This window comes from Manacus candei, unplaced genomic scaffold (assembly GCF_025592945.1).
Source record: "Manacus candei isolate 608988 ecotype Guabito, Panama unplaced genomic scaffold, ASM2559294v1 h1tg000050l, whole genome shotgun sequence".
Taxonomy (NCBI): Eukaryota; Metazoa; Chordata; class Aves; order Passeriformes; family Pipridae; genus Manacus; species Manacus candei.
Window position 1 is genome coordinate 6,019,907 of NW_026138098.1, and position 27,815 is coordinate 6,047,721.

Genomic DNA, 27,815 nt, shown 5'->3' on the forward strand with positions numbered 1-27,815 from the left:
TAATGATAAACAGGTTTAATGACTCTCTTTGGGTGTGGGGGGGTTTTTTTGCCACCTTCTTCTCTCCTGGTTGAATAACAGGTTAACATCCTTCACCAGGCATTAGGCTCAGAATGTTCTTCATGTGAAAAAGAATTTCTCATTATTGTAGTTTTTATTTCAAAATTCATTATTAATTGATGGAGTTGCTGGTATGACAAAAAAATCCACTCAAAACATTTGCCTCAGTGTTTTTTGGGGCTGGTTTGGGGATCAATGCATTTCCTCTTCTGAAAAGACTCCAGAGTTGCTTCAAAACATATTATGAAACCCAAACGCTCTGGTAGAAAGAGGATTTCCTCCCTACTTGGTTATGTAAAAGCATCCTTTTTGTCAACAATATTTCATTATTATTAAATTATTATTATGTTTTTTAAATCTCAAGCAAGATCACCTACAGCCAGATGGCCTTTCCAAGCAAAATCCAGCACTATGTGTTCTCCAAATTAAATCCTCAGGTCACCTAAAAGGCATAACTGGCAGGAAAACTTTTTCCAGACTCCTTATAACACAAATCAGAGCAATATTAAGTTTAGAAATCCTAGAGCAGATGAGCCATTTGAATTGATTCCTGACCTGCAGACTCCCTTATTTTGTAGCTCTGTCACTACAGTCCCTGAACATAAATCTGGCAGTAAAGGTAGTTGCTGTTGTATCATGGCCCCAAAACAAGGGGACCCATGATAAAAACAAAAATAAGGTGAAGTGTTCAGAGTTCTCAATGTTTGTGTCATAAAACCTGTTTCTTCCTCTGATCTTCCTCTGCTCTGGAGCCAGGCTGGGAGAACCCGGAGAAGAGAAGGCTCTGAGGAGACCTTAGAGCCTCTTCCAGTGCCTAAAGGGGTTCCAGGAGAGCTGGAGAGGGACTTGGGACAAGGGCCTGCAGGGACAGGACAAGGGGGCTTCCCACTGCCAGAGGGCAGGGTTAGATGGAATATTGGGAAGGAATTCTTGGCTATGAGGGTGGTGAGGCACTGGCACAAAACTTAGAGAGGATCTCTAAGTCCCTTCCAACCAAAACCATTCTGGGATTCTATAGTAAAAATATTTAATTCATAGTAACAATGTAAATCAGAATTTAGAAAAATAAAGGCACCAACAAGCCCATTTAGGCCCTAAACAATGGAGGGGCTGTTGGCTATCCAAGAGCCATCGATATCCTCGGAAGACCCCCACAGAGTGGGCTGGTGGAGATCCCTGGCAATAGTAAGGCAATAGTTGTGTTCCTGGCTGTGGATCATGGCTCTGAAGTAGCCAAGAGGGTAAAAATAAGGCAAGAAGAGGGAGAAAGATGTGGGGTAAAAAGGAGCCAACACCTGGGCATGCGCAGCCCCACCGCGCTCCTTGCCCTGCACTGCCTTCATGGCCAACTATCCAGTAACAAGGAGCCACCATGATGGCTAAATCCCACAAGAAATTCCAGAAAGAAATAAGAGAAGAGGATAGCAGCTTGTTCCTTCAAAACCAGAAAAGGAATCACAGTTTCAAAGAGTTGCAGCATATTTTTTACAAACATTTGAGTGCTCCTGACATCAAATGTCCTTGCGTTCGGAACAGGTGGCTCACCAACCCTCTTCCTCTGTAATTTCGTTATGAAAGCTGCCTTATTTATCTTTCAGACTCATCTGAAAATTACAAGAAAAAGGAAAACAAAACAAGTAGGAAAAGTGTTTATTGGAAGAGTTACAGTCTGGAGGGATATTCTCCGAGGGAAATGGATGTTTAATTAAACACACAAGGCAGCGGTTGCCCAATGGAGAGGCGGCTCTGAAGTCCTGACGGCTGTTTCCTGGCATAGATTCCTCTGGATATTCGTCAGGGAGTTGTTTATTTTGGATAACTCACACTTCCATAGGCACACCAGTGAGCTGACAGCACACGGAGAGGTGAGGTAATAGTTAAAGTACTGCAACAAGCACCTCCACAATCCGACTTCCATTTGGGTCATATCTTTCAGTTTCTCATTGAAGAAAGGAATAAATTAAATCAAATTGCATAGGGATGCTTTCTCTGCATTCCCCAATACCACTGTGGATGCTGATCATGTGGAAAACTTCAGGTTTTATTTTTTTCCCAGGGTTGTCAGAGGATATGCCACCAGAAACAATGAGAAAAACACTGAATCCCTGCGTAAACTGCAGAATGGAATTAGCAAATCTGTTAATGACAAGTTATTTGGGTCCAGACCTGTTCCCTTTGGAATGGGTGCTCTTTATTCAACCTTTCAATGTCAGTTATCATTTTTAAAACAGCTTGACCTGGAAGCAGACAGTTAAAATTGTGGTGACTGTTAATGACAGTTTTATTGGACACTATGCTTATAGTTCACATTTTGAGGTCTGTATGTAATTGATCTTTCTACCCTACATGAGAAACACTGCAATAAGTTGGTTGCAGCACCACATTATAGATATAGAGAAATAATAATGATGTCACCTTGAGATTCAAAGATCGTGGAATAGTAATAGTCTCCCAGCTCATTCTCCCAACTGTGATGACCTCTCCAGTACTAAATCTTAACAGTCTCAGCATTATTTTTGAATTATTCATGCTAGCCTTTTCCCTCACTACAAAATCAAGGAAAATGAATGCATCATGCTCTGTCAGCTCCACAGGTATTTTGGTAAAAGTATAAAATGTTATTTAGTTTCAAGAAATCCGTGCAGCAATACAGGTCACTTGCTAGGCTGAACAAAAACAAAAATTCATATGCAGAAGAGACGGGACACATTCATTGTAAGGCTGAATGAGGCATTTGGAATCCCTAGAAGTTCCAAAACCTGTGTTTTGATTAATTACATCATCATCTGTAGAAATAAAACGAGAATTAAAGAAGCATCAACACACACAAACCATTTTTCGCTAACTTGGACAGTGTGTCATCATTTCAAGGACTGAGCACGACGTCAAGACACGAGGAATTACAGGTTAGGAACAACAAGACACTTTTTAATGTGATATTTAGAGGTGAAACTAGTGGTGATGTTCAGGCCTAGGAGGAAAGAAAGCAGACATTCCTCAACCCACCCTACACTGATATCTGGTGGTTCTGCAATGCACTGAAGACAACAAACAGCCTGCTCCTGAAGGCAGCAGGTTGATAACTCTTCTAGACCATCAAACCCAGATAATAAGAGAGCGCTACAGTTTTATTCCAGTGATGGATCTCATAAAAAGTGCACCTGGGAATAAAATAAAATGCATGTAAATGTAAACTCGAGCAGGTACCCTGATTCATCTGTAGCTGGTGACCTTTAAGTTCATTATGAAAAACAAATGTCAAGCTTTCAAAAGACAGGAGTATCCCTGGCTTTGCTGGGGATTTTGTGTGCTATCGCACAGACTGTATTAATTTAGTCTGGCATCAATAACCTTGAAATCAGGATTTTGCACTAAAAATCTAGTTTTATGTTTATTCAGAAAGCAAAGATAAAAGGCGACTTTATTTTAAGGGACCCTCCAGTGGCTACAGGGCAAACGTAATGTAACACTCCTGATTTCCACTACCTTGCTATTCAATGCCAGCTCCCATGGCAACAGATTTTATAGGAATACAAAGAGTGTGATGAAGATCTCCCGTTATTTTGCAACGAGTTTAATTACGGAAAAGTCTCCTGTCTGCAGAGTTCTTTGGCATCCCTGAAATGGCAAAAGCTCCTGGAACACCTTGGTCAAAACCAGCCACAGGTCCCCAGGAGGAGGAGAAGGACTTCATTTATTCACTTTGGAAAACAGCAGAGATGTTGGGTGTTTATATTCAACAGATTAACAGGGGAATATCATGTAATTGCTAAAGAAACAACATATGATCAATTAATTACTTCTGTAAGTCTAACAAGAAATGCTTTTATGCTTTCATTCTCTCCTCAATTAGTTCATAAGCTGAAGACAGTCAGTCTGAAGTACTTAAATGCATTTTTTTTCTCCATTTTTACTCTTTTTTTTTTTTTTTGGTGTAGTTACAGTAACAGACTTACTTACCTACTGTCTCTATATCCCCTTTGACCCAGCTTATAAAAGGACACTTTTACTCTGATTTAATCTCATGCCATATTTTAAAGAAACAAAAACTCATTCACATGTCAGAGAGAAACAACAAAAGTATTTACAAAAATCACAGGTTTTAATCTAACTGACCTTATCCAGGACTGTCTCTACTGCAGTTGTGGTGCTGTTGACATGCACAGAAAAGTGTCTCAGCAGGGGAAAAAAAATAAACATTACAGACCAACAGGTAGTCACAGTTAAATCTAGGAACAGCAAGAAGTTGAAGAAAATTAGGATGCACAACTTCTCTCCATGCAGTAACTTTGTCACCACAATCTACTTTGATTACAAATACACATAACTTGTTTTTCCTCTTTGCCTGTCCTATGGAGCCAGGCTGGGAGAGTTGGGGGCATTCAGCCTCTGGAAGAGAAGCTCCAGGGAGACCTTAAGAGCCCCATCCAGTGCCTAAAGGCGCTCCAGGAGAGCTGGAGAGGGACTTTGGACAAGGGCCTGGAGTGACAGGACAAAGGGGAATGGCTTCCCACTGCCAGACGGCAGGGTAAGATGGGATATTGGGAAGGAATTCTTTGCTGGGAGGGTGGGGAGGCCCCGGCACAGGTTGCCCAGAGAAACTGTGGCTGCCCCATTCCTGGAAGTGTCCAAGGCCAGGTTGGATGGGGCTTGAAGCAACCTGGGCTAGTGGAAGGTGTCCCTGCCCATGGCAGGGAGTGGAATGAGAGGATCTATAAGGTCCCTTCCAAGTCAAACTATTCCATGATTCTAATAAAATGAAAGGGAGTTATGCACTGAATTCAGTGAGAATTCCCTACCCCCCTGGTTTGCCTATTATTATTTATTTTCTACTGAAAGTATGGATTTTTGATCCCTTTCTAACTATATTTCTCCTTTCACTTTGCTCCATATTTAAGCATTATGTCAAAACTTTCTGTATTTCAAACACTTAGTCCCGATGTGGTGCTTGGCTGAGGATGGACAGAGGTCTCCTTACCCAGGCCATAAGCCCTGACTCCCTGTTGTCACCATCACAGCCCTTTGAAGCACAGCCAGGGTCTATCTATTGACACTGTGCAGGGTCTCCCAGTCACAATGGTTGAGTCATTCCACCAGTGCACTGGGTTTTCGTTTCCTGATGGCTCCTGGACATGAAAGAGAACCTTATCTGTCTGCGGGAGCAAACACCGAGCCTGGATCCAAAGAGCTGCCCAAAGATCCCCTCCATCTCCATCGCCCCAGCCAGAGCCAGAGCCATCCCCGGAGCTGGGCTGGATGATCTCATGGCACTTTTCATCTCTGCCTCCTGTTCCTACGACAGCGACAGTGGGTGGCATCAGTGATCAGGGGGGATTTCAAAGTTCAGTTGCTGAACGGTGACAAATGACACTGAACTTGGAAAAACGCACCTTGATCAATCCAGGGGGAAATAATCTTAAACAAAGGTGCTCAATGGTGGAAGGAAATCTGGGCAGGGGCGAGAGCAAAAGGAACACAGGAGTGATAACAGCAGATTAAATATGAATAACTGAAGGCTTTCAGAGTTACTTGAGGAGTTCTGATGACACATCTCAGAGGAAAGGACAAGGCAGGATGTGTCACACTGCAAACCCTGACGCACTCACTGCTGTTCAGCTAATTCCTATCATCAGATCCTCGTTCTTAGAAGGAACGTGTGTCTCAAAAGTCAGAAAAAATCAGCTCCTCATTCTTGGCCATTAATCTAAACAGCAGCATTGCAGCAAGTTTAATCAGCTCTTCTAAAATTCCTTTCCCTTAATTCCATAAGTACACATATTTTTGGCTCTTGATATAAACCCCACCAAATATTTGTGGGTAATTCCTGTACTTTTGCCCAGAGGAATACACAGCCATAGACCCTGATTCCAGTTTTAACTTCTACTTTCAATTTTGACACCAAATTTTCACTGAGTTGTTACAAAAAAGGCAGAGAAGCATCTTTGGTTAAATCTCCCTTTAATCTTCCTTAACAATTTTATCTTTCAAGATGTGATTGTTTTAATTGTTCTTTAATTCAAGATATATATGCTTAAAAAAATTAAAATCACCTCATTCCTACTAAAAAGGGTCGCGGGGAAATTAATTCAGTAAGGTCTATCGAGTTCTCTTCTTTGGGAAAATAAAAGAAGGGAAAAAAAGGTGGATTATTGGTCATTACACATCATCCAGACCCTCCCAAACATAAATATTTTGTATTATTCTGCAAATTCTGGCTGGATTTTTCTTCCAAACTGTATTTGTGCTCACTGCTTTTCAAATTTCCTTGCTAAATATGCCTTCAAAACAAAATGTTTTCATACTATTCCATTAAAAATACTGAATATTTTTGAAGTGAAATTTTTGGTTTTCTGTGCCTGCACTTTTAAAGGGAGCAGAGCCTAAGATTTTTTTTTTTTGTGATGCAAAATGTAGAGATATATTATGTTATATGAGGCACAGTGATGATTTTATTCCAACATAAATGTCATTCTCACATAGTAATTTCATTTGGACTAGTAGAAGTGACTTTTTGTAGGTTTTTGCACCTAATATTAATGTTAAAGTTTAGACTATTTCGTGGAAGGATAATGACAGAGCAAATTAACTGGCAAAGCAGGATTTACTAGTTTCCATTGGAAACACCAGGTCCCTCCTACTCTAGGTAACATTTTAGAATAAAATCATTATTTTTATTTAAAAACATTTAGAAATACACACGTGGAAGTGAAGAAACATGCCCGCTTCCCCTTCACTATTTACCTCCAAGCCTTGCCAGATAAATGCCACTCAGTATCTGAGGTCAGCCTGGCTTTGAATAGCACTCCGCATTCCTGAACTCCTTCCCAAATCTTGGGAAGGCAAAGAGAGGAAAACAAATAGCAGATGTGGGAATTGGGAAAAGGAAACGGTCATTTTTCCAGCGTGTGGGTCACGGAGAATAGATTAGCAAGTCCGGGCTGGTTCAAACACGCTGGCACGGTGAGAGGAGCTGGCCTTTGCCCAGGACAAACAGTGCCAGCTCCGTGAGAGCCGGGAGCGCCGTGCACGCGGTCGGGAGCCGCTCCAGCCCCGCGTGGTTGGAGCCACATGCCATGGCAGTGCCCTTGGCTCGGCTCCAAGGGACTGCACCCTCCAGATTGCGTCTGGGGGTTGCTGCAGCAGCTGGGCTGGAGAAACAGCTCCACCAGGGATGGGGGGATCTGCACAAAGCCAACCCCACGCTTCCAGTTTTAGGCACATCTCGTGCACCCTGTGGAGCAAAGGGGTTCTGACTTGACCTTACACACGAGGATTGATGTTGGGATTGCAGCCTGAACCCTCCTCTTGGTAACTACAGGCACCGTTGGGGCCAGACTGATGGCAGGAAACAAGGCTTGGAAAAGCCAGGACATATTGGAAAGCCTCAGGAGAATCCCAGAGGGTGGGGAGGCCCTGGCACAGGCTGCCCAGAGAAGTTACGGTTGCCTCATCCCTGGAAGTGTCCAAGGCCGGGTTGGACGGGGCTTGGAGCAGCCTGGGTTAGTGGAAGGTGTCCCTGCCCATGGCAGGGGGTGGAACTGGATGGGCTTTAAGGTCCATTCCAACACAAACCATTCTGTGATCTATGAATTCTGAGTAATGAATTCAGGAATGGCCTGGAGTTTGTCAGGGGAGGGTTAGGTTGGATGTTAGAAAAAAGTTCTTCCCCAAAGGTGGTTGGGCACTGAACAGGCTCCCCAGGGCAGTGGGCACAGCACCAAGGCTGCCAGAGCTCAAGGAGCGTTTGGATAATGCTCTCAGGGACAGGGTGTGACTCCTGGGGATGGGTCTGTGCAGGGCTAAGGGTTGAACTCGATGATCCTTGTGGGTCCCTTCCAACTCAAAATATTTTGTCATTCTGTAAATCCCTGATTTCATTTCTATGTGTTATTGGCACAGCACCATGTGATGTCGCGCCAGGTCATGCTAAATCCAGGGGGCAATAATTTACTTCAGTAACTCTCATCCGAACAGGAATAATAACAACACCTCACCATCTTCCTAGGCTCATGCAGTATTTGAGCCACATTCCTACTGAGGGTAGACACGGTCAGACTAACACCATGAAAGGGAAAATACAGTTCTGGAGACAGGAAAAGTGGACGCAGAGACCACCCAGCCACCACAGGACAAATGAGATGTCATCCATGGGATCCCACAGCTCAGGATGTTATTCTTGTGCAGTCCACAATCAATTATGTCTGTACCAAATGACTACACTCACTTTTTTTGGGTCTCCGGGAAATCTTTGTTCAAATTGAAGATGGTTTTCTAACAGGCTCCGCTCTTTACCCAATTTTCCAGCTGAGTTGACTGAGGCCCAGGCAGGTCAAAAGGCTTACCCAAGGTCAGGGAGGGAATCAATGAGTTGGGTCAGATTAGATCTCAGCCTGTTCCTCACTTTTCATCCTCTGCTGTTCCTGCTGGATCACCGTTAGAACCAGGTTAACAAAAATGTCACGGATGTGCTTTAAAAATATATGTTTTTAAACTTGTTATCCCAATAAGAATTAAGTTCTTTAGATGGCATGCTATATAAGATTAGGTTTCAAGAGGTGAGGCCTTTGCTGCAAGGAATTCAATATCCAGCACAATGTAAAATCACCAGCAGGAGAGACTTTTACTACTGTATAAAAATAATAAAAATTCAGAAAAGTCAAATTCACAGATCAAATGCTGAAGTGCTCACTCGGGTCAAGTTCTGCCTGGCTTTAATTGTATTTTGCCTTGGGAAAAGGCTTCAGATCTGGCCATAAATTAGTATGCTGATCCCATGGCATGAATGGTGTTTTATTTACTTATTCCCTGGAATATGCTGTAGAATTCAAGTAGCAGTTCAGCTAAAAAGAATCACTCATCTGAATCTGAGGGAACTGTGATATTTATGAGAATAATGTTGAGCTTCCAACCACCCACTATGTAATTTGGCATGAATTGACCAAAATAGCCCATTTCCCCCCAAGGGACATGTGTGTTTCCTGAACTTCAGCACCGAGAGGCACCAAAAGTACTGGATTTTCAGGAAAAACATCTTCCCTGGGAGGGCAGAGGAGCTGAAGAATGTGATCCCCGGGGAGGCTGGGCTGTCCTCAGCCTTGGGGGTTTCCAGACCTGGTTGGGGAAAGCCCTGAGCAGTTGTGTCTGATCCTGGAGCTGGGGCAGAGGGATGACTTGAAGACCTCCTCCAATCCACCCAAGACTATTTTACAATCCTACAGCATCACTGTATATGGTCCTTTTCAGGATAAATTTATTAAGACCATTTCAGGGGCAATTTTTTTCCCCCAGCTCTCCCTCCATGCTCCAAGCTCCTCCCTTCCCAGATCCCTTGAGTCATGGAGATGTGGCACAGAGAAAGAGGAATATAACTTTACTTCCCAGCTATTACTCCATAAATAAACCAGAGAATACGCCCACCAAACTGTGTTTCTTTTCCATTCATTCACTTCCATGCTACCAAACCACAGACGCCTTGTCCTGGGTTTTTTGTTTTACAGACAATGGGAAAAGATTGCTTTGGAAAGTCCTGTCAGGAATTTTATTTTCCCGAATTTCGGATCCTGGCAGCCTCCACTGCAGACACACTCGGAACTTTTGGCAAAGTTCAGCGCTGAGGAAACGGTGTCTCATCAGTTTTCATCTGCAGATCAAAGCAATTCACTGGCAACATGAAAAGACTGTATTTAAAAAGTGACAGGATACCCTTAAAAAAATTAAAAAGAATGAGCTTAGAAATTCTGGGAAGAATGCATTTGGAGTTTCAAGCAAAATAAAACAACATCTAAAAAGCAGGATTAAAAATATCCTCGGACGCAAGAGAAATATTTGTATTTGCCCAGCGCTGAAACAATAAACGAATCAAAACGATCTCTGCTCCGTGTTCCAGAGCAGAATAAAACTATTCAGCCATTATATTGGGTTCAACTTGGCTGGTTTTCCTGTTGTGCTTCCGTAAAGCCAGGAAAAGCTAAACCAGGCAGGGGATGGCAGCGATTTGGAGGGAGCATCCTGAGAGCGGAGAATCTGGAAAGTTTTAGACAAGATGTGCAAATTCAGGAGATGGAGCACTTGTTCTCCAGCTCCTCTTGACTCCTGGTACCTTCCAGCACTATCAGAAATAGAAATGTTACCTCTCTTTTGACTGGCACACTCCTCTCCTACTCCTCAGGCTGGCTCTGGAGTTGTCTTTGCCTCCACCTCATTTTTGTCAGAACTGGGAGCACACGGAGGTTTCAGCAGCTGTCTGACCTTTTCAGGGTGCACATCTCTACCTTCACCACCCAGGGACTTGCTTATGCTTAAAATCTGTTGCAGGTTAACTTGAATTATTTCATGTGAAGGTGTTTAATGTCACAAACAAATTTTTTTTCCTCCTCTTGCAGGTCAGTTGGTATTTTAATGTTTATTATTAAACCGACTTTGGAAGCTGAACATGGAATAGATTTGCCTACAAATGGACACATGGGAGCATCTCACCCCAGCTGTGCACCTGCCATATGGATTTGCTGGATTATGGCCTCAGGAGCATTTTGGAGGGATGTTGCCTCCCAGGAGGTGTGGCAACAGAGCCAGGTCAAGCTCAGCCCAGCCAGGGGACTTCCCAGTATTGCTCCACCATGGATCCAATTAACCAGTGAGTTCCTCTGCTCCGAGCCCGGACATCAGCATCTTCTGAGAACAGGCACAGAATTACACCCATTTTTATTTTTATATTTATAAAATACTTTATATATTTATCTATTCTATACTTAGACTGCTGTTTGAATGGGGAGCTGAACCCAAACTCACACCAAGATTGCTATGAGGAACAGGAACCCTGTGTATTTCCCACTACTGTTAAGAGACAAATAACATTATATATTTTAAAAAAAAAGAGAGAAGATAAACATTTTCAGGGCAGATTTCTATTCCACTCACAGTGGAATACAGTACAGTACACTGTATTTATGCAAAAATGTTAATGAAACACACAAGAAGTGAAGTGAGTGCCCCAATTTACCACTGAGGTTGCACAGAAATGCAATTGGACAGGGTTCCAGCTTTCCTTTGGGAGTGCTGCTTGGCAAAGAGCTTGCACTTCTTCCTGCCTTCCTCTTTGCCTTTCTAACCCCTCAGAGAAACATCATTTAAATACTATTTCTTTAGAGAACATGAGAATATGTAGAGAGCTCCCAGTTTGGCTTATCTGACCTGTCCAGTTGTCTTGGCAATTGGGTCACCAGTTGTTTTGGCAGTGGAGATCCAACAATGGGATTCTCCAATCATAGAATCATAGAGTCATAAACATAGAATCATGAAATGGTTTGGGTTGGAAGGGACCTTAAAGATCACCTAGTTCCAACTCCCCTGCCATGGGCAGGGATCCTTAGATCAGGTTACTCAGATCCACATGCAGCCTGGTCTCGAATATCTCCAGAGATTGTGAGTCCACAACCTCTCTGGACAACCTGTGACAGGGACTCACAATTCTTACAGTAAAGAATTTCCTCCTAATATCTAAAACAAATCTACCCTCCTTCAGCTTAAGGCCCTTCCCCAGGCCCTTTCCCAAGTCCCTCTCCAGCTCTCTTGGAGCCTCTTTAGGCACTGGAAGGAGCTCTCAGGTCTCCCCAGAGCCTTCTCCAGGTGAACACCCCCAGCTCTCCCAGCCTGGCTCCAAAGCAGAGGTGCTCCAGCCCTCTGATCACCTTTGTGGCTTTCTCAGGACTCATTCCAACAGGTCTTTTTTGTGCTGGGACCCCAGAGCAGGAGGTAGCACTGGAGGTGGGGTCTCGCCAGAGCAGAAGGGGAGAATCCCCTCCCTCGACCTGCTGGTCATGCTGTGGGGATGCAGCTCAGGATACAGTCTTCTGAGGGGCTCTATCCCTCAGCTGCCCAAGAGCACAATCATTTGCCATGAGGTCCTTACAAAAGCACAAGGACAGTGTGAAAATGTGTGGGAGAACAGGTAGAACCTGCGTATGTTCAGCTCTGTTGTGCTGTGCACTGCTGCCCATCCATCCCGGTGACACTGGTTCTACCACACGCAGGTTATCCACGGGAAACTGATTCCTTTCATTTAGACCCTCTCCAAAACAAAACACATTTCTACCTGTGGAGAGTAATTCAATATGAACAGTTCTGACTGTTCTTCAGTGACTGTGTGATGAGGTTTGCCAGCACTCGGAAGATTACACGAGGCTGGAGTTATACCCGCAGTTTATAAAATCATACAGAATTCATACATTTTACACAGACAGGCTCCCTAAAGTGTCACATCGTGTTTTAGCACCTGAACTCACTGTGATTCAGTAAAAGAATCCTGCTTCCCTGCAACGGATCTTGGGCTCTGCAACCTCCTCCACACACATATATCATCCCTGACTTCCGAAGGAGCACGGTCGGCTTGAGGGACAGAGGTGCACCTCCTGTAATGGTATATACTACATTCTGCAGCAACCTTTCTTCTCATATTTCAGAGTTGAAAAAGGCCTGTCAAAAAGGGGCTATTATGAAAGGGAATTTGAAGACATTCATAAACATCTAGACAGAAAATTGCATTTTCAATATGAGAACCTCAATAGTTAAGGCTACATTTGGGAGATCACTATGGCCCTCTTATTTTCTGCTTACGCTGTCAAAGTTTGAATTCATGTTGGGTTTTTGAGCAATTCAAACAAAGGATACTTTCATAAACATCCATTTCATAAACTACAGCATATCTAATTCTTTGGGTTCTGAAGGCTGAGCTGAATGTAGTGTTTGTGGTCTACTGAGAATATGTCTGGAAAACATAAAACAATCTACTAGGTAAGTTACAAAGCTGTTGACATAGGGAATGAAAATGGAAATTCTGTAGTAGTCTCCTCCATCCACAGCTTTCCGCTGTACTTTGCCTGATGTGAGCTGATTGGTGCCGTATATCTTGATGTGAGGATCCCATTTCAGAAATGTTCTGACATTATCTATTTGGCAGCTTGAAAAATAGTATCAAACTCCCAATGCATTTGAGCGCACGTTTCAACCCAGCAACTGTAATATCCATTTCCTCCGGTGCAAGAGGCATGTTAGGACCAACTTCACGTGGATTCATTTCTAAGGATGCAATATGTGACTCCGCAATGTCCCTGCACATGCACACAGGGCTTGGTTAGAGAGCCCAAAAGGAATTAACTTGATTTAATTTCCAGTCCTTCCCAGTAAATACTCAGTTTTATCTGGGAGCAAGTTTTTCCTGCAAAGGGATTGATGATGTCAGTTCTGGGAATGCAACAGCACAGTAACTGTTGGCACCTCACCTGCCTATGGCATAGGTGGGAATGCAAGGAGGAATCTTCATTCAAAAAAAAAAAAAAAGAATTATTAAGAATATTTTCACAAGGGCTTGGAGAGACAGGGCAAGAGGGAATGGCTTTGAACCGTAAAAGGGCGCAGTTAGATGGGATATTGGGAAGGAATTCTTGGCTATGAGGGTGGAGAGGCCCTGGCACAGGTTGCCCAGAGAAGCTGGGGCTGCCCCTGGATCCCTGGAAGTGTCCAAGGCCAGGTTGGACGGGGCTTGGAGCAACCTGGTGCAAGGTGGCCCTGCCCATGGCAGGGGAGTTGAATTAGATTATCTTTAAGGTCCCTTCCAAACCAAACCCTTCAATTTTCCCTATGATTTCCCAAGTCATTTACACTGATGACAATGTTGGGCTCATCTCTAACCAGGCTACAATAGCCCAGTCCCTTGAAGGATGTGTTCTATTGCAAATATGCTTAATACATCAATAGGAAAAAAACATATACTGCAAATTTTGCTGTAATAATTATTGGAAATGCTTGAGCCTTGCTGGAATTTGGCAATAGCTCCACTAAATATAGGACTCCAGGCACACTTAATTTAAGAGGAGATTTATCATTGGTCTTATTGACCCAAAATTCTTCTTATTTAACATTTATAAGTATTTTTACTGCACAAATTTCTCTGTAGCACAACTGTTAAAATTTATACCAGTTAGTTTCACCAATATTGTCAAAACATTTTCCAACAACTTCTGGAACAGAGCAGCCAGGAGATAACTAAACCACCTGAAGTCGGGCATATGAAACACCATAACATTTTATGGTTTTGCCCTAAAGAAAATGAAGCCAATCTCTGCTAATATCCCTTTCATTTACACACTTTGCTACGAGATTTCCCTAAAGGCATTAGTGGCTGGCAAACAACTCCCAGCACCTTGATTGCAGGAAATCATATTTCTCCCAATCCCAAGCTTCTTCATAAGTATTGAAAATGCTCTGACTACTAAAATACATTTTCTGAACTTACCAGCAATTCTACACTTCGAACCACCCAATTTCCTTCCTCTCCCAGCACAGGAACCACTTGTATTCCTGCTCAATATATCCCAACTCTGAGTTTACCCTTTGTTTTTTTTTAATAGAGATGAATCCAGATTTAGAAGTGGAATCGAACAAGCTTGGAGAATGTTTTGGGAGAAGAGAGAGTGAAAAAGTTTTGTTAGCGAGGGTGACAAACTATTTCAAAGATGATGACCATTTAAAATGTACAGATTTTTATCTGAATGCCCTTGAATTTAAAGAACTGTGGACATTTAAAGTCTTCCAACTACTTAGACCCAGAATGAAGGATGAAAATCACAGAAAATCACAAATCTTCAGAATAACCCTTAGACCTCTTTTCTTACACACAAATCACACCCCACATCACCAAATTTAACTTTCCCTCTTACACCCATCATGCTCCGCTTCCCAGTGACTCAGGTGCTTCCCATCAGTTCACATCAATTAAAACATAGGGACAAACTCCCAAAATGTGCTGCAAACAGAAGTTTGGTATAAGAGGTTACTTCTTATTATTAAAAACCTATTAAGAAACCAGATTCAGAGTGTTTTCACATACACACACTCTCCTTCAGGGCCAATTAAAGAACAAAACATGCTCAGATCAAACAGCCAGCTCTGTATGGACATGAATATTTCCAGATTGAAATTTGCAGGACACATCCCTGCTGTGGAGAAAACACCAGAGTCTTGGCAAACAAAATCACAGTTTCTGGTTTCATTCAGCCTTTTTTTTTTTTCCTGGTTCTTCTAAATCTGAAAGGCAAGACTTATTTACTCGTTGCACTGAAATCACACCAGGTTACATTCCTGCGGTTCTTCGCAGCTGAGGAGAGGTCAGAGGAGCAGAGGAAGTGAGTGAGGCCAGATTCTGACTCAGTAAAGTACAGACACACAAATATATTATGCCTGTGCTCCAATCTGACAATTTTCTCAGGGGGGAAATTAAAGATCTACAAGTGAGGTCCAAATCAGAGTGATTTTCAATCCCACGTCGTCCCTGAGACTCCATCTGTTCCTGTCCCGGCTCCAGCGAGGGGGCAGTTACAGCTCCAGTGCCCAAGTCTCTCCTCCACAGCAGATGTTGCAGAAAGTAGATGCTTCCAGAGGTTAGTCCTTAACAAGGAATTTAATCCAGCCTGAAATATTTGTGAATTCACATCTCGAGGCATTTAATAAAATCCTCCATTTTTAGTTTTTCATCCCACCCCATCACAGCCTTTGACCTTGAAGTTCATGGATTGGTTTAAGCTTTGGTTTACTTGGAAGCAAATTCATGTGCTGTCACTGGAAGAAAACTACAGATGTTCCAGTCCTGAGAAAATACCATTCTGTACCTGAAAATGCCACATTAAATGAGCAAGTAATAACAAATAAAGAACTGAAAGGAAATGCAATGTCTTATAAGTAACAGACTTAAATAAAATAAAGACTGAGAGAAAAGGCCTGGAATGAAAAACAAAGACATGGGACATGAGTTGAAAAACATTTTAGAAATTCTGTACCTTTCTGACAGGATCGGTGTTATGAAAATTCCCCTAAAAGTTTTAGTATTAGTGAATTAGACTGAATGTGTCATAACTGAATGCTGGAAACTCCTGGGGAGAAAATTACCATTTAGGGGCCCTCAGAGCTAATTTAATAAAGAAGTCTGATGAGGTAGATAAAGTATAGTAGTAGGAAGAGACCTAAATAAATGTAAAACGATATATATATATATATATATATATAAAGAGAGAGAGAGAAAGAGAGAGAGAGAGAGAGAGAGAGAGAGATGTTCTGTTGACACTGATGTCATTGACCAGTGACACATCTAATAAAGGATGTTGCTGTTGTTGAGGGACATATTAGGTAGAAATTCAGAAGTTCAATGGCTGAAAGGATGCTTAAATAATTAAGATCCAAATCTGGCCAGTAGAAGGGTTAGAAATTTGAATAAGATGTTCATAATTCTGAGGGCAGAGTGGAAATTGATCAAAAGTATTTTTTACCTCATTTATAAACAGAAATATATGGCACTCAATCAAGTTCCAATGCAGTAAAGTTTGAAACTGCGCAGAGAAACATTCCTTTATAGTGCAAACACACAACTTGTGGATCCACCACCAAAGCCCAAGATGGTAGGATTTAAGAAAGTCTGGATATTTTACATTCCCATTCAAGCCTGTTATAATGCAAACTAAAATCATATTAAAGATAATCAATTTTCATGCTCCAGGCAATAAGGAGATCACCTTGGGAGAGGAGGTAGAAAAGATTAATATGTATTTTGCGGAAGTTTCCACTTATAATAAAGTTTCAGGAACAGGCTACTTTTGAGTCAAGGATATCAGGACAGAGGGAAGACTCCAGCCAGTTCTATAGTGTGTATAATAATAACTATTTCTAGAGTATCCCATCCATTCCAGAGCTTACTGACCTTTTATTTAGAGATGAGATCACCCTCACATAAACCATAGCCTTTGTATGGGCATGCAGGGGCAGCATCTTTTAATTGATCATTAATCTGAGCTTCATTAGAGCTAGTGAAAAATTTCATTTTCTCATCAGCAAATGGCATTGCAATAGTTTGAATCATCTGTTCACTGACAGCTACTGAAAAGCCAAGTCAGAGATGAATTCTGAAAGCACAAAAGAAACCATTAACCAAAAGCCTGTAACTGGTTGTGACTTATTCCAAACATTCAACACCTTTTCATAGGTTTTTCCTTTATTGTAATATTTTTTGTTTGCTGCTTTAAATGGAATTCTGTCCATAAAATGCTCATATGATGAGATCTGAATTTATCATTGTTAACTCATTTATATTAATTGCAATCCAGAGATCACACAGATTCACAGATCATTTCTACTGTGTTCAGTACTGGTGTGTTTGCAGGTTGCAATTACCAGGGTAGTGTGGAGGGTCTGTGGACATTTTTATTATCTGACAACAATTTCAAGTGACTTTTGGCCCATGTTTTGCCTGGGCAGACAGTAAAGAAAGTAAGACAGGGTGGTAAACATTCCCTGCTTACACTTCCTTGGGAGACTCAAGGTTAACGGGCCTGAAAGCAAAAGGGAAAACTTGGTGTCATGTTAAAAATATTACTTCTAAAATCAGCAGTTATCTCAGTACTGTTACACACCAATGTCAATAGTTGCTCTAGTCCAACTATTTTCAACTGTTTTAGGGAAACTTTTGCATGTTGAACAATAGTTGTTGGGGGTTTTTTGAATCACATTTAACACACAGACACTAAAAACTGTTTATTTTACACTTATTTTATATACATATTTTTTGCATGAAAAAAAGGATTTTCAGAATTCTGCAATGAATTTTAAAAATTGTTTTGATCTTTCCCAAGTGGATTCCTCCATTCTGTGTTAGTGTCTGAGTCATACAGCACAACTAATAAAATTTTTGCTGATGTAACTTAGATTAAGATTTAGACAGTGAAAGACTATCTGGCTGGAAAAACTTTGCTGGCATTTTTTCTTCAGTGGTTTGTTTTTTTTTTAACGACCTCAAATAAACTTCACCCTACAGTTTACTTCTGTCTGACATTTCACTCCCTCCTATCTCCCTCTTGTCTCCTCTTCTAGGAATGGTATTTGCAAATATTTCATCCTCTGAAAACCTTGGTTTAATTCCCTGTCCCCACCTTTACCCATGATTGCAAATTACAAAATTCCAGACTGGTTTGGGTTGGAAGGGACCTTCAAGATCATCCAGTTCCACCCCCTGCCATGGGCAGGGACATCTTCCACTAGCCCAGGTTGCTCCAAGCCCCATCCAACCTGGCCTTGGATACTTCCAGGGATGGGGCAGTCACAGCTTCTCTGGGCAACCTGTGCCAGCACCCCTCTACTCTCACAGGGAAGGATTTCTTCTCAATATCCCATCTTACCCTGCCCTCTGTTAGTTTGAAGCCATTCCCCCTTGTCCTGTCATTTCATGCCCTTGTCCCAAGTCCCTCTCCAGCTCTCCTGGAGCCCCTTTAGTCACTGGAAGGGGCTCGAAGGTCTCCCGGAGCCTTCTCCTCCCCAGGCTGGACACCCCGGCTGGTCAGTGCGCTCAGATCGCTGCTCTGTGATGGATTTTTACAGCAATCCGTGTTTCCGACACGGCTGTGTCCGGGCACAGCCGCGCTGCCCCGGGTGTGCCCGCGGCAGGGACGCGCTCCGGGGCCGTCACCGGGGGATGTGCCCCTCCTGCCCGGCCATACAAGCAGGGAGCGAACACACAGGAGTCACCGAACCCGGCCCGGAGCTCGCTGGAACCCTCCGGCTCTGCCTCTTCCGGGCGGCCCCGGCTCCGCCCCGGCAGCGCGGCCTTGCCCGGATCGGCCCCGCACCGCCGCTCGGCTCCTCCGCCCCGGGCAGGTGCGCGGGGCCGGGACACCCAGGGACACCCAGGGGCATCCAGGGGCATCCAGGGGCATCCAGGGGCATCCAGGGACACCCAGGGACATCCAGGGGCCGGCTGGAGGGTGGGATGGGAGGGATGAGCGCTCCCAGCTTCGCCCTGCGCTGAGGTTTCGGTTTGCACCGCAGCGAACGAGGGACGGGGACGGGGACGGGGACGGGGACGGGGATGGGGATGGGGATGGGGATGGGGATGGGGATGCTCCGCCCCCCCGGGTACCGCCCTCCTGTGACCCTGCGAACGGGACCCCCCCAACCCCGGGTTCGCTTGGTCAGAGCGCCGCACCGCAGAGTTGGACTCGGTGATCCTCGTGGGTCCTTTCCAACTCGGAGTATTCCGGGGCTGGGTTTAGGGCTGCTGGGGGAGCCCGGGCACCTAAAAGTGCGTTGTTTTCCACGTAGATGTAGGCGGAGGTAGTTGGCTTGGATGGATGGATGGCAGCAGCCTGTGGTCAGAGCAGATCAGCGTGAAATTGCACCAAAATAATTCTCAAAAGATTACCCAGATTCTCCCTGACTGGGGATGTTCCAGAACTTTCTGGATGCAATCCTATGCCATGTATTTGCTGTGGGTTGAGTAGTCCTGGGGTGGATGGATGGCAGTGCTCTGCTTTCTGTAGTCAGAGCAGATTAGCATGGAACTGCACCAAAATAATTCCCAAATGGTTGCCCAGAGAGGTTGTGAAGTCTCCCTCACTGGAAATATTCAGAACCAGCTGGATGCAATCCTGTGCCATGTGCTTTGGAATGAGTCTGCTTGAGCAGGGAAGTTGGACCCCTTTCCAGCTTGACCTGACCTGTTACTCTGTCATACCTATCAAATTGATATTAATGTAAAAGTATCCTTTTGCCACTGGTGTAAAAGCCAAGCTCTGCAGCTTTTTAAAAATAATTACAATGTTGTAACTTAATGCAGTTTTTGAAGCGCAGTAAGTGTAAAGAATTATTTATTGTTTTGCCCTCCCAAATAAACCTGTTACTGAGTTTTGTCTTATTTTTGCAGATGGAGCTCTTGTTAAACAGTGAGATGCAATCTCTCTGCAGTGTTTCACATTGAAATCTCCATTTTATGAACTGGGGCATAACATTTATACTGTGACAGTCATTTCTCGACTAACTCTTGTTAGGCTTGTGCTCCCCCCTCACAGAAGACACAAAATACCTTGTTTTAAACCCAAGTTGTTTCTTCAGGTCTTAATTTTGCACTGAGGCTTTTGCCCTCTCCCACCTTCTCTCTGGCTTCGTTAATCTTTAAGTTCTTTGGTGTTGGACTGCTGTGATGTTTGTAAAGCTTACTCCTTCTGGGGCAAAACCCATCCCTGGAATGCAGGATACTTCTAAAAACCATCCAGTTATGTGAAATTTGTCAGGTGGTTTTCTTGTGGGTGTTGTCATTCTGTGACATAATTTTTTCTAGTAAAAGTTTTGTTTGCTTTGTTTTCAAACAGAAATGTTCCAGATGTGGACACTTCTACCAAAAGCTTCAAGTTTCAGAGGGAAAAAGATGTGGCTATGTGAGCTTGGAAGGTGGCTTTAGCAGTTCCTATCTGCATTCTGATCCATGACAAGTTAATTGCACCAATTACACCAGCAACTGAACAGAAGCTCTATAGGAAACTGTTGTAGTTATAGTGCAACTTGTGTTACCGTGACTACTTTATCTCTTGATAAGTCTGTAATTATCTTGTCACCACTGTTTAGTGCTTAACTTATGTAGAGAATCAGCTCATGGCATCACTGAAGGGATTGTAACCTGGAGGAGAAGCTCCTGCCCTCTGGAATATTGGGGTGGCCCTGAATGGTTGATTTAAGGACTTGTGCAGGAAAAACAAAGTTTGTTATGGGAAGTGGGGGTAAGGTGGAAAGGCTGCACTTGAGAAATACTGGTTAAACTGACTTTGGTGACAGGGGAAACAGCTGGAAGGAGCAGTAATGCAAAAGAATTCAAAGGAGAACATGTCAAAGACACGGATGCTGTTTTTGTAGTGGTTTTTTCCTGTACAACTAGGGATTTGGAGGAATGAGAACACCTGATGCTTAAAAATTAAACCTCCATGAGCTGCCTGCTCTAGCAATGCATAATTTCCTTGTGAGCCTTGTCCTCCACTTCTGGTGATGTCCTCATTTGTGGTGGTTTCAGGAGGGGTGGTTTTTCAGGTGTTGGTGCTGTAAGAGACTCTGGGAACAAACTGTAGATCCCAATGTGTTGGGATGTTTAACACTGAGCTGTTCTGCCTGGGCTGCAGCTCCACTTAAATTACACTTATTTCCTGAGAGAAAAAGCCTTCCTGCTTGTGGTAGTTGTTAACATCTTCATTTTATATTTCATGGAGCAGTATCATGTAATCACAGAATTTTTTGGGCTGGAAGTGAACTTAAAGCTCATCTTGTTCCACCCCCTGCCATGGGCAGGGGCACCTTCCACTAGACCAGGTTTCTCCAAGCCCCGTCCAACCTGGCCTTGGACACTTCCAGGGATGGGGCATCCTCTGGGAAATCCATACCAGTGCCTTACCACCCTCCCAGGGAACATTTTCTTCCTGATATCACGATGGGGCAGATGGTTCAGCCTTTAGAGCAGGGGGTCTGTTCCCATGTCAAATTCTGAATGTGTGAGATTTCCAAACCCATCCTGAAGGCACTAATATTTGGTTTAATGCTTTAAAGGCTTCCTGCATTGGAATGATCCCTGCTTGCAGAGCTGGTGCAGTCAGCAAGTGCCTAACACTGTAATGCTCGTTCCCAGAAGTTGTTGAGGAAGCTGGATACACATCCCACCCGTGGCATAACTCGGGGAAGGCAGCACTTGTTAACTCTATTTGTTTTTATTATGGACATCGATCTGCCAGTCGCAATAATGCATTTATGGACATTTTTCTGCAAGCACAGCGCTGGTGGCAGTTTTTACTGACAACTTGAGTCATATGGACAGTAGTTGCAAACACGTTTATTTTATTGACGGATTGTGCAATTCTCTAGTTTACCCCATGTTCATATCTGGACTGGTGAGGAGAATGGAACTAATGGAAAAATGGACAGTAAAGTTTTAATTTTGGGAGGCTTGAAATCTTTAGGTAGTGACGGGTTTTAGCATGTGTTTTGGGGGGGGTTGTGAGCTTGACTTCATTAATGCTGTAATTAAAAAGCAAAAAGTTCGGGGTCCTTACAGCAGACACCCAGGCCTTGAATTTCTTACCTCTGTTGATGGCTGGGAATGTTGATTCCTACAAAACTGTATTGGCTTTAGTTGTGCTAATTTTCCTGAGGGTATAATGAGTAAAACCTTCCTGATGCAAGAAAAACTCCTCTGTTAAATTTTGTCACCTACGTTTCTGACGTTGTCACCCAGCACAGGTGTGTTTGGGCCAGCATGAAGATAAAACATGCAGCTGGAGGTACAAGCAAACTGTAAACCCAAACCTCTATGCAAGTATTTTTCATGAATACAAAATCCAGTTTTAAAACTGAGGATCTGCTTCTGTTGTCCAGGTAACTGTTTAAAAAAAATATTCAAATGTCAATAAAGCTTGTGCCACTTTGGAGTTTCATGGGAGTTGAGTTATTATGGAAGTTTTTATTTGGTGATATGTCACCATATTGATGCTTTTTACTGAGCCTTTTTCAAGTTGTTTCCTTATTTACTGTTTTGTATCAGCAGAGCTAAAGCACCCTGTCCTGATGGCTGCCAGGACTATCTGGTGTCAATTTATATCGGGCCAAATTAAATGATAGAAATAATTTCACAAGTATCTTTTCAAGTCACTTGTGAAACTTGGACCTGTAGGTTCTGAAGGTGATTAAAAATACTTACACCTGAACGAGTCACCTTTAATCTCAAGGAGGAAGAGGAGAGATCACTGATACAAAGGTTCTGATTTCTCTGTTTTTGGAGTGAAATAATAGTACTATATCTCTACTGACAGAAGGCCTGCAGTCTTGAGCAGCTTTGCAAAGGGGAATAAAGAATAATTTTGGCTTTTGGTCTTACCTGATGGGTGCATCTTCAGCTTTTAATTTTTATTCAAATGCCATTTTTTAGTGCATTATAGACAGATTAATGAAATCAGTATTTTAATGTATATATGTTAACACAGCTCACAGAAGTCAGAGTTGCTTTGTTGTCTGAATCATGACATGCTCCACGAGGAGATTTAACTCCCTCCAGGTAACCCTGCATTAGCAGATAGCAAGTATTAGTGCTGTCTTGTAAATGTTGTTGCTGCATAATCATCATCAGTAATATTGAAATTATCTGAGTGCTTTAGATCAGTCAGCACAGTGCAAACAACAGCGTTATCTTGGCTTGTTTGTACACTCAAGTGTGCAGAAGGGCTGTTAATTAGTTAAACTTTTTAATAAACACCTAAAGTAGACTTAAGGCCCTGTTAAAAGATTAATTTTTCTGTTTCACACAGAAAAACCAGCAGATGAATGTACAGTATCTGACAGTACATAGGGAGCACAAACCTGCTTTGGCACCAGTGGGCTGGTGATGGTGACAGGACACTTTAGTCTGTCACCATTGTCCTGGAGAAAATTCACACAATATCATCTTCCCTGATTTCAGTATAATCAGATGGGATGTAGTAGGAAGGGGGGGGGGGGAAGGGAAATCCCTTGCACAGTCTCCTATTGACACCAGAAATACTTTTGATTGTTTGCTGACTTCATGAAATACTAAGATTTTTGGTTGAGTGAGAAATGAGATTGACTTTATTCAAACTGTCCACAGTTGTTTTTTGTTTGTTTGTTTGTTTGTTTTCTGGAATATAAAGGAATTAGTTTGTTTTGAATCCTGCTTAGTGGGCCTGAGTCAGTGTCAGAGAAGCTGGGCTTAGGCAGTGGGTTGGAAGTAAAATCTGGGTCTGTGGCCAGGGTTGTGCTTTAAGACAGTGAAATTAGGGCCCAACAAGGCCAAGTGCTTCATCTGAAAAAAACTTTTTAAGGAAATCATAGTATTCCAGACTGGTTTGGGTGGGAAGGGACCTTAAAGCTCATAATCTCCTTCTACCCCCTACCATGAGCAGGGACACCTTCTACTATCCCAGGTTGTTCCAAGTCCTATCCAACCTGGCCTGGAACACTTCCAGGAATAGGGCAGCCACAGCTTTTCTGGGCAACCTGTGCCAGGGCCTCACCACCCTCACAGGGAAGTAAAAAATACTTGTTATTGTTTTTTTCAAAGACAGCAATCGTAATACTTTCTTTTCTCTGATTGCCTGAGTTGCATGTTGGTGACTGCACCTTTTTTTATATTACTGTTAATGCACCTGGCCTGGATTTAAATGCTTTTAAGCTGCCTTTCTGTGCTGCTATGTTTGATTCCATAGTGAGAGTTTCTAAGAATATGATTAACCCTGTGGGTCATCTTATAATGTAATTATTAATGATTGATTCTGTTTATCCTCGAGATCAATATGAGAAGCAAAAATGGTTTGGCATATATTTGGGGTTGATTTCTAACACTCAGTAAACATGATCTAGTGACAAGACTAGTATTGGTTTATTACTCGGAACATGTTTGATGAATCTGAAGTGTGTAATTAGTTTTATATAATGATGGTGATATGTGGGGTTTTTTACATGACTTATGTTAATATGGCCAATAGTGTTAACATCTCCTGCCACTAATAGTTAGGGTGGGGATGTATAGTAATTGATCTTCCTGGGAGTGCTGTAATGTAAAAACAATTCCGGCTGTTTGAAGTATATTTTACAAGTGTGCATTGGGCCTTTGGGATGTTACACTGAAAAACCCAATTGTACAGTTACCATGGGAACCCAATTAGAATAGATTGCTGGAGTTTCTTTCTTTTTTTTTCAGGCTTTCATCTTGACCAAAAATCTAATGTACTTTAAATGTTTTCATATGGAATTTTATTCATATAGTGACTTGTGTAATAGCTGAGTTTAAATTTTAGTGCTGAACCAGAGTGTTCTGTGCATCCCGAGGACTTGTCTTTCAAGGAGAATCTTCCTTTAGTGTTTAAAAGTTGATGAACTGAGAAAAATACTTCTTATTTATCTAAGTTCTTACTGCCATCACGTATACTTCTCAGGCTGCAGTCCTGTGGGGGGAAAAACCCAGGGAAGTATCTCAAAACCTAAGGACTTCTGTTCTTGATCATCAACAAAACATAGCTGGAAAATTTCGTGGCCTTTATGGATCTGTTTTTGTTCTAACCCCTGACTTTTCTTTACATTTTGGTCTGTTGACATATCTAAAGGTTTGGAGTGCTCCCAGGGTGGGGCTGTGATGTCTTTTCTTCTGCACCATTTTCAGCACCTGAAGGCATTTGTCTGTCTTGCAGGTGTCTCAGGAGCATCCTGCTGCTGAGGGAGCCTGGGCTGCTCCTCAGCACAGCTCTTGGGTGGGAGCAGAAGTTGTGGGGAAATTGGGCACATCTTGATTAAAAGGCCAGGGGGAACTGAGGTGATCCCGCCACTCAAGACTGAGGCAGGAGCTCCACAGCAGATGGACTTCACCAATCCCAGCTGGGCAGCTCTGAGCTAGTGAGGATGGGGACAAATTACTTCTGGGTTTTTTTCCTCACTTGTGATTGTTAATCTCTTCAGTTTATCCCACTCTCTGCAAATGCAGGAGGAAATTTTCCATTTTGGTGAAGGGATTTCTTTCATTAAGCTTTCCTTTTTTTTAAGATGTGATCCTGGTGTCTCAGTTTCTAGAAGGTTTCGGCTTCTTGCCTTCAAAATCAACCTTAGGAAGAAGCCTTCAGCTCAATGTGAAGTTGCAGTTCATATACTGACCTCTTCCAACGAGATAGTCTGTGCAAGGTTGACGTGCATTTTGGGGTGATGATTTGGACTTCCCAAGGGTCTTGTATGTTTTTCCCCTGTCTGGCTGCCAGAAGTCTTCTAACCACCATGGTTTGGGCATCTCTGGCTCTGCCCAAGTTCTTGTCACCAGGGGAAAGCTGTGTTGGACTAGAGATGGTGGAGCTCAATCTGGGGCAGAAACAGGTGATGAACACTAGTTGGTCTGGGAGTCTCCTCAGGCTTTACTCATGATTTCAGGACTGTGGCATTGAGGAAGCATCAAGGCTGTCCTTGTTTTGTTGGATGGGATGGAGGCCTGCTCCTGGCTCACTGTCCCATCATGATGTGTCATCCCTGCCATCCCACCAGCTTTCCTACTCCTTGGCCTCCTGGGGATGTGTGGAAAGGCAAAGAATAGATGCAAACTCCTGGGATTATCTATGTAACATTGGCTTAACTCAGTGCACTTACACACTGCGCTTCTCCTTGGTCTTTGGGCTGGGTTTGAAACAAACTTCTAAATAAATCTTTCTGAGGCAAAATTGAACTTTACCTTTCAGGAAAATCTGAAAAAAACTGAGCTTTCCTGTGTACTTTGAAAGTCAAAGCTCTGAGCTGGTAATAGAAATAAATTGCTGTTTTATTTTTAGCTCTATCACAGGTATTTTAAGTAATACTATTAGATCGTTCATCTGCTTGACTTACATTTAAAAATGCAGTGAGTGCTCTTTGCAATGCCTGCCTTGCAAGGCATGATTGCTAGTATAGCTAAAATACTAATTATCAGCCTTGATTTTAAACACTTGTAATAAAAAAGATGTAATGTTAAATGTTGCTCTTTGCTTAAGTAGTTGGGAAGTGTCTATGTGTTCTGTCACTGCTTTAGACTTCAAGGCTTGATGTGTTGGAGAGTCTTGGAGAGTCTCAGATGTTCATATAATTTCTTTTCCAAGAGATTTATCATTCCTGAAGCGGATACACTTTTCCTCTCCTGTGGAGTAGAGAGTTCCCTGACTTAAGTGGAGCAGTTCCCATTGAGCCTGGCTGTGAGTCAGGATTCTGGAGCTGGGCTTTGGCACATAATCTCCCTGATTTTTAAAAATACAGTATTTATACCACATCCTTCAAAGATAAAGTGATCTTGGCTAAGTGTCATTGAGAAAAAAACTAGAGGGAGGGAGTTAAATACCAGAGAAATAGTAATTATCCTGTATTTCAAAGGGGAGAGGAGAGAGGAACCTGGAACCAAAAATATAATTTTTAATAATATTATTGTATTTTTGATTTTTAAATTATAGTATATAAACAATGAGACTGTGGATGACTAGAATTATAATCATTGGAGTTAACATTTCTTGGGTACTTAGCGGTTCGCAGTCTGTACTTTTAAACCCACAATATAATGAAATCACTTGCTTTCATGCCTTAAAATGTGATATTTCCTAAATTACAAAAGGCTGTTTACTTTACTAAGTCACTCAAAAGTGCAGGACTGCCTGTAAGAAATTATTAAATTAATATTTTTATTTTTTAAGGCATTCTTATTCCAAATATCAGAGTTGTGCAGTGCTTGTTATGGAAGCACTGTGCCATCTGTTGATTTTTCTTTTTTTTTTGTTTAGTGACCTCATCAACATTAAAATTCCTTACTGTTTGTAAAAAATCAAACTCCCTTTGGAAATTACACGTATATATTGAAACTTAGAGCTCATTTAAAAAATTGAGGTGGTTATAAGCGACATGATAATATGGGTGTCGAATTCAAATGTGGAATTCAAATTAAATAATCTGAGAATTATTTTTTCCTTGCAGGTGGAGACTTTTTTTTTCTGCGATGGCACCAAGGCTCATTCCAAGAGTAAGTTTCCAGTGAAATCCCTTTGCATTTGGGTGTCCACTGGAAGAGCAGCATTACAAAAGAGTTCACGTAACATAGTTTGTTTTGTCCCCAGTGCCCAGCAGTCAGGATTAAGAACCCAGCTGACAAGATTGATGCTGCATTGTAAATCTCTGTAGCTCTGTCATGGTTGGGAACAGGCATCAGTGGACCTTTCCCCATCACATATCCATCTGCCACAGAGCGTAAATAACAGGACAAAGCTACTTTTTCCATTTCCTAATAAACACCTCCCTGGAAAACAGGCTTAATTTTGAGGCTTGATGCTTCAATGAGGTGGGTGTAGGGCAGTAACTTCATAGCAAAATGAGAAAACATGGCTGTTTACCCAGATATTCAGGTCATTTAC

General features: G+C 42.5%; 1 protein-coding gene and 1 long non-coding RNA gene across 2 annotated transcripts in view; one reads left to right on the forward strand and one right to left on the reverse strand.

Moving 5' to 3' along the window:
• Window positions 1–6,803: 6,803 nt before the first annotated feature.
• Window positions 6,804–11,285, reverse strand: LOC127477216 (uncharacterized). The gene is made up of 4 exons (XR_007906891.1): window positions 11,251–11,285; window positions 10,191–10,365; window positions 8,285–8,483; window positions 6,804–6,890 (listed from the first exon to the last, which is right to left on the reverse strand). It is a non-coding gene; the product is annotated as an uncharacterized LOC127477216 (long non-coding RNA).
• A 7,396-nt stretch (window positions 11,286–18,681) lies between these two features.
• Window positions 18,682–27,815, forward strand: part of MGMT (O-6-methylguanine-DNA methyltransferase) — a 139,626-nt gene continuing 130,492 nt past the window's right edge. Inside the window, exons 1-3 of the mRNA XM_051801230.1 lie at window positions 18,682–18,750; window positions 20,241–20,319; window positions 27,382–27,427. Coding sequence (XP_051657190.1) covers window positions 20,243–20,319; window positions 27,382–27,427 — 123 coding nt within the window. The 5' untranslated portion in view covers window positions 18,682–18,750; window positions 20,241–20,242. The remainder of the gene's footprint in view (window positions 18,751–20,240; window positions 20,320–27,381; window positions 27,428–27,815) is intronic.